The following is a 13,232-nucleotide window of genomic DNA, read 5'->3' as shown; positions in this document are numbered from 1 at the left end:
AATGGTACTAGATTTTTACCAACCTTTTGTGGAAATGATGGGAAAATTCCATATTAATTTTGTCACGTTGAACAAATAATTTTACCTGGGTGTATACTAGCATAAATGTGTAATATAGCAATAATTACAAATTCTATATCAAATTTACATGGCTGTAAAAATAATGAAAAAAATGTACACAAAAATGTTGGTGGTTTTGTTTTAAAGGCTGTAAAAGTAACAGTTCAAACATTTCAGTGATCGGAGGATGCAGTTCTTAAACTAGGGCTTCCCTCTCATTGATCTACTTGTCCGGCTTAGTATATGTATTTATTCAGCAAGAAGAAAAGGGAAAGTTAGCAGGAGCCTGCAGGCTGGAGCATCTCTGGCTATAGGACAGATGTGTCCTCTAACTATTCCAGGTCTGACTTGCGCTTTAATTGACACTGCACCGTTTCAGTCATTTCAACTTCAAAAATAGTCTCACTTATGTTTACGTCTCTTCACATGAGATGTAAAGTAGTAAGATTTCCATAGAGAATTTTTTCTTTCTATATCACTTTACAAAATTTGCTATCTTTGCTGAGTTTTGTTGGTTAAAGATCTTTATAGTTCAAACACTGCTATATTTGGAGCATATTTCTTTCTAATTTTAATTAAAAACATTTTTTTTAATATGTACTTAAGTGGCCCTTTCCATTTGCCAATGAAGAAAGGGAAATGTAGGCTCTTGCCAAGTAGCTGTATTGCCAACTGACACCGAACAATTTTGCTATTAGAAAAGGTACATAGGATAGTAGGGAACATCAGCAGGTTCCACCAGCAGAATAGAAGAGAGTAACCAACACAACAGAAATTTGTTAAAAGTTTCAGGTCAGTAGAATGAGTTATTAAAGTCCCAGGGCCTTGCTACCACAGCTGTCACCACAGACCCAGCTTTCATGTTTTAGATTCTCATGTATGACAAGCACAATTCCATTGATGGTATCCACACAATGATTGGAAATGACTTACATTCAAAGCCTGTGTCATCAGCCAAATATTATTCCAATGTTAAATATCTAAGGGATAACCATGTTTTAGTGCAAACTCTGTGAACCTAGCAACGTCGTTTATCCCAGGAATTCTTGGGTTTTCAGAAAGCTCTCTATATTATGGTTTTAATTCTTGTAAATTGCTTGCCAATTTAAAATGAGCTGCATCTAAACAGTAAGTAATTGCTTATGATAATGAGTGCAAACTAATTTGCTAGAATATGTTAATATTCGCAAAGCACTTTTATACTGCTGGCTGTTCCAAAAATACTGCTCTGGTGGTTAAATGTAGCATTTTGATAGCACTATTGTTACACATCTGACTGAAATCTTAACTTCGGTAACATCTATTCAGAAGTCATATGACCATGAATTTAGAAAGTCATGTCATCCCTAAATAAGTAAGAATTATGAAAAACAGGAAGAAAAAGTCTTAGTAGTTAATTCTAGTTGTTAATTATAGCAGCAAGTAGACTATCCTGTTTAAGAAATGACCTCTCTTTTCCATAAGAACCATAAACCTTGGGCCTGTTGTGGTGGCCTAGTGGCTAGGGTCCTCACCTTGAACATGCCAGGATCCCATATAGACACTGGTTCTAATCCCGGCTGCTCCACTTTCCGTCCAGCTCCTTGCTTGTAGCCTGGGAAAGCAGTCAAGGACAACCCAAAGCCTTGGGACCCTGCACCCATGTAGGAGGCCTGGAAGAAGTTCCTGGATCCTGGCTTTGGATCAGCTCAGCTCGGGTCATTGCAGTCGCTTGGGGAGTGAATCATTGGATGGAAGATCTTCCTCTCTGTCTCTCCTTCTCTCTGTATATCTGCCTTTCCAATACAAAATAAATAAATCTTTTTAAAAAAAAAAGAACCATAAACCTTACATGAGTTGAAAGACACATGTGTACAAACTTCAATGCAATGACCGACTTGAAATGAATTAAACATTTAAAAATTATCTTATGTTTGATTGTTGTTAAGCTTGAAGCCTGTTTCATGGCTTAGTGGTCTCTGTTTTATTCAGTGGTCTTTCTCAACCATTCTGAGAGAAGCTTGTTGAAGGCACTGAAGCTTGAACCTGTGTTTAGACCTTGAAAATCTTTCATGCTGGGGATCTGAGTTTTCAAATGTGAGGTGCACAGGGGAAACATCTTGTCAGTTCATCCCAGGATGCGAGAATTCTGTGAAGGATCCCAGCACAAACAAAGGCTTTTTGTTTGTTTGTTTTTTAAGATGTTCTGTTTTTAATGGAAAGACTGATTTCTAGCAAGCAGAGGCAGAAAGATCTTCCACTTGCAGGTTCACTTCCCAGATGGCTGCAGTGGCTCAAGCTGAGCTGCTCTGAAGCCAGGAGTGAGGAGCTTCCTCTTGGTATCTGATATGAGTATAGGGTCCCAAGGAGTTGGGTCATCCTCTACTGCTTTCCCAGGTCATAAGAAGGAGTTAGGTGGGAAGGAACATAGCCACGACATGAACTGGTGCCCATATGGGATCCTGGAGCTTGCAAAGGGGGAGATTAGCTAATTGAGCCATCACATTGAACCCAGAAGAAAAGTTTAACACTGTTTCTTCCAAATCTGATTAATACTTTAATCCACATTATGATGTTTCAATTATTTTCTTTTCAAAAATATTCTCACTTGTAGTTACGTATCTCCACTTGAGTGATAAAAGAGAAAGATCTTTTTAAAAAAATCTATCCCTTTTAAAATTTACTTTCTTTGTTGAGCTTCATTGGTTAAAGATCTTCACATGTTCAAACACTCCCCCATCTTTATATTTTTCTTTTTAAATTTTTAAACAATGTTTTCATCTACTTGAAAGGGTGAGAGGGAGGTATTTCCTTCTCTGATTCACTTTCCAAACACCTGCAATAGTCATTTGGCTAGCCAGGGCCAGTAGTTCAGAGCTCCATCTGGGTCTCCCATGTACATAGGAGGGATCCAGGCATTGGAGCCATCGCCTGCTGCATCCCAGGATGCATTAGAAGGGCACTTGTTTAGCAAATAGAGAAATCAGGACTCAAATCAGCATACTAATCAAGGATGTGGCCACTCCAAATGGTGACTTGATTTGCTATGCTGTGACATTCACACTTATTATTATTATTAATTTTATTATTACTTCCCATCATGGATTTTAACTGTTAAATATACATTATTGCTTTCAAAGAAAGTTTTCCATCTTTTTTGCACTTAATACTTGTGATATAAATGTATGTAGTTTGGTACCTCACAAAATAAACTGATTTTTGTTCTTGTCATCTTCATAAACTGTTTCAGAGGATATGAGATAAGAAATTAATGCACATACAAATAAAACCAAGTTACACATGAGAGGCTATTTCAAACTTCAAGTAGTGGAAAATGGCATTAAAAGATGTGGTTTTTGCTCCAATTTTTTTTTATATTCATGCACAGTTTTCACAATACTAACTTCCTATAAACGTTTTGAAGATCTTTTATATTTTGCTTTTAGTTGTGTTATTGCTACTATTTCTGTTAAGCTTACGCCAATTTTATGGTCTCATTTCTGTTAATGACAGAGTAAAATGGTTGGTGGTAAACAACATAGTATTATTTAGACACTTTTTATTTAATGTATTTTCTTTCTTACATTTTTTCTATGTTTTTTAAAGTTAGGTGCCTCCTTGCTAAAGGAAATTAGGTATTTGATAGAATTTTTCATACACTGAGAAATGAAATCTTCTCTAATCCCTTTTCATTATTTGCTGGAATAATCTCAATGTCTACTACATGAGCTGAGCGCTGTGTTTAACTGGGGATTAAATTCAAGCAACAATAGGAAATAATAGTGCTGAAATGCACTACTTAGAAAACCGGCTTCCATTTTGTAAGTGAATATACTCCCATTCCTGGAAACCCTTTCATGCTTTTCCTGATCAAGATTCTGGCTAGGAAAATTTGTGTAATCTTTACAGAGCCGTATTAAATTTTATCTATTCCAGAAAGAAGATAGAGTGCTTGGATAGACAATCGGGTACTCCAGTTTGGTTGAGGTACAGAGTAGTTGTAAAGCATATAAAATGTCACTCTAAGGATTCTTAATTTGGTAGAAATTAGCTTAACCATGCAAAACATTTGACTAGAGAGTGATTAGAGACTCTTTCAACAAGAATCTGGTCTTAATTTATGTGACAGGTTTAAATAAAGGAGTGATAGGAAGGGTTCAGATAACTAAGATAATCGCTTAGTGTAATCTTTAAAGCTTAGATTGATGCAGTATGACCTATGGCTGTAAGTAGGAAAATCTGAAAGGCAAATTCACGAAGCTGACGTTTGATTGAAGAAACAGAGTTGGGCAAAAACTGTGTTTTAAAGCTATGTTGTATACTTTCCCGTCTGTCAAAATGTAGGATCGTGCTTTATATTTAGTGAGCAAAAAGTAAAGGAATTACAGTAATCCCATCCTCTGTATTTGTCCAGAAATGTATATATTTATATACAAAAATATGGAATACTTAATGAATTTGTCATATTTACATGGGGCCAGCCTTTTCTGTATTGTTCCAACTTTAATATATGTTCTACTAAAGTGAGCACCACAATAAACTTTTGAAATAAGCAAATCGAAGGATTGATACTTTTACTGAGTAATTATGTTCCAAATTTACTAGGAATTGATACTGCTTCTTTTATACTCTTAAAAAATATTTTTCTTGGCGCCCGGGGTTATAGCCTAGTGCCTAAAGACCTTACCTAGCACACACCAGGTTACCATTTGGGTACTGGTTCGTGTCCTGACTGTCCCACTTCCTATCCAGCTCCCTGCTTTGGGCCTGGGAAAGTAATAGAGGATGACCTCAGGCCTTGGGATCCTGCAGTCACGTGGCTAGCATGCAGCATTGAGGACTGTCTCTTTGCTATGTTTGTTACTGTGTTATGAACTTTTAGATTTGGAGTTGTTTACGTAGTATAGAGATAGGAACTGCTATTATTCTGATTCCTTCAGTCTCCTACAATGGAATATAAACCTTTTCTGAATATTAATATTCCTATTGGAAATTTAGAAGCTGGCATGCAATGATTAAGAAAGACAATAGACTCTAACAAGTTGTGATTTTTTTTTTCTTTAGTGAATAGTAAGTTTTTTTTTTTTTTTGAGGGAAATTTTATCCTGATCTAAAACCTTTGCATAGAAAATAGTTTTTTTTTTTTTTTACTGCTTTTGCTTTACTTTGAAGATTGCTTTCACATAGGCAGAAATGTTCAGAATACATAAATCTAGTAACAATATCTCGACAGGGTTAAAGGAAGGAATGAAAGCTCCTCTTACTTGCAGTAGTTTTTCTTTGTTTCCACCTGACTACTTGGCAAACTTTGACTGTTACATGTAATAAAAACATAATGGCCTGAATGTTTCATGTTGACTATAGGATTCAAAATAATATTGTGCTCATTTCATGCACTTATGTTACAGGTCTGAAGCCAGGCTATTCAAAAAGTTAATTATGTTATTGTTCAACTAGGAATGTTCATAAGGATTCAGAGCAAGCAGTGATTGAGCAGGCCTGTACATGCTGGTTGGTTTTCTTTTTCAGAAAGTTTTGGTTCTTTTGGGAAAATATGTTAGCTTTTGGGGAACTGAAATGAGGCTACAGTGACCACATGTAGGAAAGTGAAGTTTAGCAAGAAAGAGCTGTACAGCTGTAAATTCTATATTCAGTAAATCCTAAAAAATACTTTATGTTGTAACATCACAGTTCAAACATAAGAAAATAGTAGCACATATATAACATTTATTAGTGTTTATTGTGAAGTATGTTTTCACTGCTGAATTTGCATTTTATAGAGGCAGCTTTGTTAATAAATTTAGAGTAGGTAATATTACCCCAATGCTTAAAAGAGGAGACTGCCACACGCCACTTTAATCCTGAGTCATCCATACATGCAGGATGTCATGCATGTCAAGAAAATTTGCAGTCAGTCCATTAGGAGTCACGGCACTGATGAGTGAGTGCCTGCCACGTACAAGCATGCATAAATAACAAACACAACACATTTGCTCACAACTCCCTGCGTGTTGGTAGAATGGTTAGCATTGTATGCCACTACTACTTCACTTTTATGATAAAACATGCTTCCATCACGCTTCCAGCAGAAAGCTAGTTTGCCATTCACTTCATGTAGAAATTCTCCTTTATTTAAAGGGGAAGCTAAACTTTTGTGCTTCATGTTATAAATACTACCGTGATAGATGTCTTATAGTGATGAGATGCTCTTTTTCTCGTAAAATTTCCTATGTGGTAGAATTCAGTATCGTCATAAGGGTAAATTATTAGTAAACACAGCTGATACAGCTGATATCATGAATTATCATGGAGAAAGTATTAATTCAGATAATGAAAACTGAAAAAATAATAAAAATTATAATCTAAAGATGTCCATTTCTTAAGTCATTTATTTTGAAAACAACTTTGAAATTTATCCAAATTTTCTAAAAGCTTTTTAAATTAATTATTTAATGTTGCAATTTTAGTTTTTACTTTATAATGGATATGCACATCTGTGCTCTCTCAAACTTTTTAGGCACTTACTACAATGCAAAGAAATAGACAATTCTGATAAAACCTCTGTAAGAGAATATTGCTACATCCACATTTTTTGGATAAGAAATCAAAGATTTTGAATACACCTCTTGGTCAACATCTTTAGCTAGTATGTTATATAGTTGGAATTTGAACCTACGTATGTCTCATCGCTGAGGTTGTGCTCTAAATTTCTAAACTATTCTGCTCAGTAATTACATCACAATCTTGGTCCAGAAAAAAAAAATTCATGTTGAATAAAGTAGACCCCTGACCTACATTTGATTATTTATGTAATTTATTTTTAGCTTGGAAAGAAGGGTTTAAGAATAGAGGATGTTTTTTCCAATTCTATGTAAAGCAATCTAAAAAATATGGAATCCAGGATACTTACGGAAGTAGATAGAAGAGAACCATGGGGGAGCTAGACATCTAATTTTCTTATTCATCATGAAAATATGTTGCTAAGCACCAGCCATTCACTACTGCACACCGAGAAGCAAATTTAAAGGAAACATCTCTCCAAAATACCTGGGATTCAGCAGAAAGCAGAATGAATTGCGATCTTTCATAGCTGCTAGTAAAACTGCTCTGCTTTGTTTGCATCAAATACAAAGAACCATGAAGTCGTTGTAAGAGGATATATGAGTTCATTGCATAAAGGTTACAACCGTCTAACATTTATAGAGAAGAGTGAAATTGTATATGAAATCAAATATGAAGCAATGATATTTGTGCTGTTACTTACCCTACCAAATATAAGTCTGAAATTTTTATTCTCAAGTTCTATAACTGAACAGCTAGAAACTTGTATTGCTCAATAAGTTTGGGAAGTATACTCTCACAAAACATTAGCCTACGTGTATTAGGTGTTTTGCTATTTTATATCTTTATGTTAGTTTTGTTTTTGAAATTCTAAGTAGAGGGACAATATATGATTTCAGTTGCAAAATGTCGCCTTATGGTTATGAGACATTAGAATATGATAACAGTTGTCCTTGAGAAATTCAGGCTGACATATCCAAATAAGTTTTTTTTTTTTACTGTCTTGCTATGATAATAGAAATATTTTAATAATACAAGAATGTATGTGCTGGAATGGCTTTCATATAGTAGGTGATTTTACAAGCTTTGCCACTTAACCAACTTTGTAAGATTGTAGAAAAAGTGAATCCTTATAACGAAATCCCTCCAGTTGTAGCATGGAAGTAATATTTACCCTACCACTGCCTATGTAGAAGTAGAGAAATAGTGGGAAAGATGGTTGTGAAAATGATTTTCTCATTCAAAATACAGTGTGAGCTAATGTGGCTCACACTGGTGCTTGGGAAGGAAATATCTGAATTCTTATGTAAGCTTTAGGTTTTATATTGTTTTTGATTTTTTTTTTTTGGTTTTAAGATTTATTTTAAATTGGAAAGTCAGATTTACAAAGAGAAGGAAAGACAGAAAGATCTCTAATCTGCTGGCTCACTACCCAAGTGACCACAACAGCTGGAGCTGGGCCAATCTGAAGCCAGGAGCCAGAGCTTCTTTCAGGTCTCCTGCGCTGCAGGGTCCCAAGGCTTTGGGCCATCCTCTAATACATTCCCAGGCCACAAGCAGGGAGCTGGATAGGAAGTGAGGCTGCCCAGATACAAACTGGTGCCCATATGGGATCCCAGTGCTTGCAAGGCAAGGAGTTTAGCTACTAGGCTACCGCACCTGACCCCTAGGTTTTCTATTGTTAAATAGTATTAGTGTCTTTCCTTACTTTACATGAAGCACATAAATATTAGAGAATTGATTTAATAAAAGGAAAATAAAATTATTCCAAAAGAACAAGCATTCAGAAATAATTAGTATATCCTGCCTTCAAAAAAAAAAACTCCATTTTATATGATTTTTTCCTTATTTTTATTGACATGGGGTTTACTGAAACAAGTAACTCTTAGTAATCTGTAAAGTCACCAATCTTTAGTCCCCTTTATCATGAAGAATTTTCTGACTCAGAAATATTCTGGCTCTAGGAGTTCATTTTGTTGCATTTCTTTCTTTTTTATTTGAAAGGTAGATTTTCAGAGAGATATAGGAACAGAGAGAGGTCTTCCATCTAATGGTTTACTTGACAAATTTATGAAATGGCCGGAACTTAGCCAGCATGAAGCCTGGAGCTTCCTGCAGGTCTCCCACATGGGTGCAGGGGCCCAAGGACTTGAGCCGTCCTCCGGTGCTTTCCTGTGTCTTAAGCAGGGAGCTGGATTGAAAGTGGGGCGGCTGGGACATGAACTGGCACTCACATGGGATGATAGCAACTCAGGTGCTATGCCATGGCACCAGCCCCTGTTTTGTTGCACAGATGATCAGGGTGCAGTGAAATGGCCCCTCAGCACATTAGACACTGAATACCATTCTTTGAAACAAAATTCTTTCTAAGCAGCGATGGATAATTTATTGACATCACTGCCATAAAGTAAAATTTATATAGAATGATACCTAGATATCATTCCCAATGTTGTAAAACTAGACAGTCTTTTGGGGTGGAGGAGAGAATGGATCTGTTTCTATTGGTCAGTAGCTTGAAAGCTGCTAGATGTTGCTTGGCAAATATGATCTGACTTCTATGAATGAAATCTATTATCTGTATTTTTTGACATGACCATTGATTTCATTAGTTATTACCTGTCAAACGTATATAGACCTTTTATCTGTTAGAAATTTCATTTCTGATATGCTCATTGAAATATTCTTTATCATGTTTTAATACTGTGTTATACCTACATGTAGCTCTTGACTCAAAATCAAGTTGGCATATGTTTCTGCTGATTTTGGGGTGCCTCTAGTATTTAGCTGTTTCTTCAAAACTGGCAGGAGGAAACAGTCCCTTTATTTTTCATGCTTGTGCAACTCATTAGAAAGATGCAAAGATCAACCATTTATCCTGATGTACCTGCTGATAAATTTAATGAGAATATTAAAAACTAAGCTATTCTTTCAAAAAAACTGTTTTCCCTCTTGGGGATGTTTGATTGGAAGCTATTATTTCTTTGCCCTAGTTACAGGCATAAAGTTAGAACCACACAACTATATCAGTATGACAAACATGGGCAAGCATGAGCTTAATATTGTTGCACTAACTGAGCTTTTTGTTTTTGTTTTCTAGCTGGGACAACGTATATCTTTAGCAAAGGTGGTGGACAAATCACTTATAAGTGGCCTCCTAACGACAGACCCAGTACACGCGCAGACCGACTTGCCATTGGTTTTAGCACTGTTCAGAAAGAAGCTGTATTGGTTCGAGTGGACAGTTCTTCAGGCCTGGGTGACTACCTAGAACTGCATATAGTGAGTACATTTTAAATAAGCTTCAGCATTTACGTTTCACTCCTCACATTTTATAAATAATTTGGAATTTTCCTCTTGGATATCTCTTTATCTCAGAAGCCGGTACTTAAATATTTGGAATGTGAAGATAATCTAGAGGTGATTAGGAGTTTATGTTCATCACTGCTGTCAGGGTGCTGTTTACAACAGAAAACTTGGTTTTGCTTTTTGAGTGTGACATCCTTAGAATTCTATGTAATCAGAGATTTGGGGAGGGGGAAATTGGCAAAATAAATTATTGCCTAGGAGGTGCTATTAAACCATCTGATTAGAAGCATAAGCTTGTAATTAGTGACATGCAAAGGTCTGGACTTTCTGGTTTCATTTCTTAAAAGAGCAAAGAAATATCTAAAGTTATGTGAAATAAAAGGGAAGTAAAGAAATCTTAAAACTATTTAAATATATGGAAGAAAATGCTTAAAAATTATTTCTGTGCCATTTTGTACCATTTTGTTATATGTCAGGAAAGCACTATGAATCTTTGACATTTGTGTCTTAGAACTATTCCTTTGTCTCCAAACTCTATGCCTCCCACAGGAATTTACTCAGTGTATAATACTTGGTTTCCTGAATGAGGAACTTTATTTTCCTTTAAAGTTGGTATAATTGCCTTTATAGCTCAAAGGCTGTTCCTTCTACCTCTATATTCAAAGACTCACTAATGAATATGCTGCAGTACTTTATTTCGTTTGTCATGGAAACACAAAAAATCTGTAAGAGATACTGATTTGTATATAATAATATACCAATACTTTCTTATATTAGTATGTTGAGAAATTAAACAAAGAGCATAGGGCAATGACTACTGTTTAAGGTCTTTAAAGGGATGTTACCATTGTAGTACTACGTTTAAAGTTTCAAGAGGCATATAACTCTTCAGTCCCTTTTTAAATATTTGAGATATAGCTTATATCTCCCACAGCAAGAAATCACATTTTTTTGCTTTTGACTAGCCCTGTCCGTTCAGCCCTATAGTATCCATGCCCCAGAAGACATTTGATGAAGTTACTCTGTTAGTTCCTGTTAGAAAACATGAAGTTAGTCCTAAAATATTTTGGGATGTCGTCAAACATCAAAATATGTAAATACAGATTCGTATGAGGTTTTCTTTTCATAATTTTTGCTAATTCATTTGTTAATTTTGCATTTGACTTCCAGGATTTTCAATAAATTCAGTAGAGGTTTACACTGACCAGAAGGACTAAGTTTGATCATCTTGAAAAAACAAACCAATTCAGCAAAACTCTGTGTCACTGCGTTGGGGATCACTGCGTTGGGATCCTCATGTGTGTTACACTTTGCAGCCACAAGCGCTGCATCTCAGGCCACGCACAGCAGGCCATATTGGCCACACTAAGCGTCAAAGTAGATCTCCTTGATATAATGTATAATTTACAGAAATGCCTGAGCCACTGGGTGAAACCTTGCTTTGCTTCTGCTAGTGCGCCATCGGTGAGCGCAACGACAGGGACTGTGAAGGCTCTTGTGCCCATGACCCATATACCACCTGAAGTCCCTCCCACCCTTGTCATGCCATTGTGTGCACCTCATCCAGGGAGCTGGAGGTCCTGTTGTGTGCAGGGAGGTTTGTATATGCTTTCCCTGTCCCACTGAGGGCAGTGGTGCCATTCCATGACACAGATCAGGCCACTGAGGCTGTGCTAGAAGCACCTGTGCTGGGTCCATTGTTCTGACTGACCTCAGTTCCTGTTTCTTGAGCATGAGGCTGCTCTGAGGCTGCCCAAAACATCATCTCCTGGACCCGTGTATTCCTTGGCTTTACCAACAGTCAGTGCTCCCTTTACAAAGATGGATGGACAGTTCTGGCTATGGCTGAGGAGGGGGTCCTTGTCCGGAGGATCCCCGCCCAGGTGGCGGTCTCCATTTTGCAGTGAGAGTAGGGTAGGATGGGCATGACCTGGGGAACTCGTACAGTACTGAATGAGGCTCTCCACACTTGGCAACAACTAACTGTATTTTATTGAAGTACAGGGAACATAAAACTGAAAAATAGCAGGATGGAGATCAGGAAGAACAAGTAACTTGTCACAGAGGAGGGGATGGAGAGGTATGGCTCTGGGGGTGAAGCAGGGAACCCATGAGTATCTGGAGCTGGCCGGGAGGGTGTACTTCTGGCCCCTATAAAGTCATTGGTGGCCACAAGGAACATGTTTGTCCACGGATCATCTTCCTCACAGCCTTATGGCTCCAGGGCTACCATCTTCATATTGTCCCCCATTAGGACCATTTCTGGGCCCTACTTGGCAGCTAGGGGCATGGCTATATCAAGGTCACTCATTTCAAAGCTCTCCTCTGGGGAGGACAATTCCTCCTCATGGGAGGTTATATCAGGCAGGTCAGGGATTGGACAATCCCGAGCGGATTAATAAAAGTAGATCAACTGAGATCTTCAACCTCAGGCATTTTAGATTATTTATAGTAAGTATGTTATGGCAAAGTGACAAGTATTTCTTCATTGCTCTTTTTTTTTATTGTTAATAACATTGTATTATGTGATACAGTTTTATAGGTGCTTGGATTTCCCCCGCTCCTCCCACAACCCTCCCCCCATGGTGCATAATCACAGTTCAAGTTCAGTTGAGATTCCTTCATTGCAAGCACATGCCCAGCACTGAGTTCAGCATCTTATTGTCCTGATAACATTTAACGGCTTCTTCGGGAGGCCTTCCCTGGTCTGAAGGCAAAGCTATACAGAGTAAAATCCCGGTCAGTTAAAAGCCCCAACAAAACATCAGCAACAATATATAGTGTTATGGAATTGATTGACATAGTATTAAGTAAATAATATGTTAAAAATAATGCAAGTCCAATTTTTTGAAACACATGTGTTGAGACAGTATCAATGACAGGATCAAAAAAAATACAGGTTAAATTAAGGCAAATATGTGGTCTCTAACATTTTGGGTTTCGCTCATTTCCCTTAGCATTATAGTTTCCATTTGGGCCCATCTAGCCACAAAGAACTGCATTTTGTTTTTTTTTAATAGCTGTCATTGCTCTTAATGAACTTAGTTGGGAATTGCCTAAGCTGTCCCTGGTTTACAGATGAAAGCCCCTGAAAATGGTAGCTCATTCACTGCCATGCATTTAACCTGTGTAATGTTGCTGACCAGAAGAAATGTCATGGCAGTTGGAGCAGTGGATGAATGAAGTGTATTCTTTCAAATCCTTTCATCACAGGAGCATGAAACAGCATTGCAAATTCCACTACTGAATTGTTATACGTATTTGCTTTAAGGGTTTCTTCTGTATAATTTGCTGGACCAGAGTTACTATTCTGAAACCAAGCATTT

The 13,232-nt window shown here is 37.1% G+C and overlaps 1 protein-coding gene across 22 annotated transcripts in view; it reads left to right on the top strand.

Moving 5' to 3' along the window:
• The window catches only part of NRXN1 (neurexin 1), a 1,050,610-nt gene that overhangs the window by 742,426 nt on the left and 294,952 nt on the right, over positions 1-13,232 (top strand). For all 22 annotated transcript variants that reach the window (XM_040993726.1, XM_040993725.1, XM_040993723.1 and 19 more), the window contains one exon: positions 9,698-9,879. In XM_040993726.1, coding sequence (XP_040849660.1) covers positions 9,698-9,879 — 182 coding nt within the window. The remainder of the gene's footprint in view (positions 1-9,697; positions 9,880-13,232) is intronic.

This window comes from Ochotona curzoniae, unplaced genomic scaffold (assembly GCF_017591425.1).
Source record: "Ochotona curzoniae isolate NIBS_2020 unplaced genomic scaffold, NIBS_Ocur_1.0 contig_883, whole genome shotgun sequence".
Lineage (NCBI taxonomy): Eukaryota > Metazoa > Chordata > Mammalia > Lagomorpha > Ochotonidae > Ochotona > Ochotona curzoniae.
This window is presented reverse-complemented; position numbering and strand designations above follow the sequence as displayed.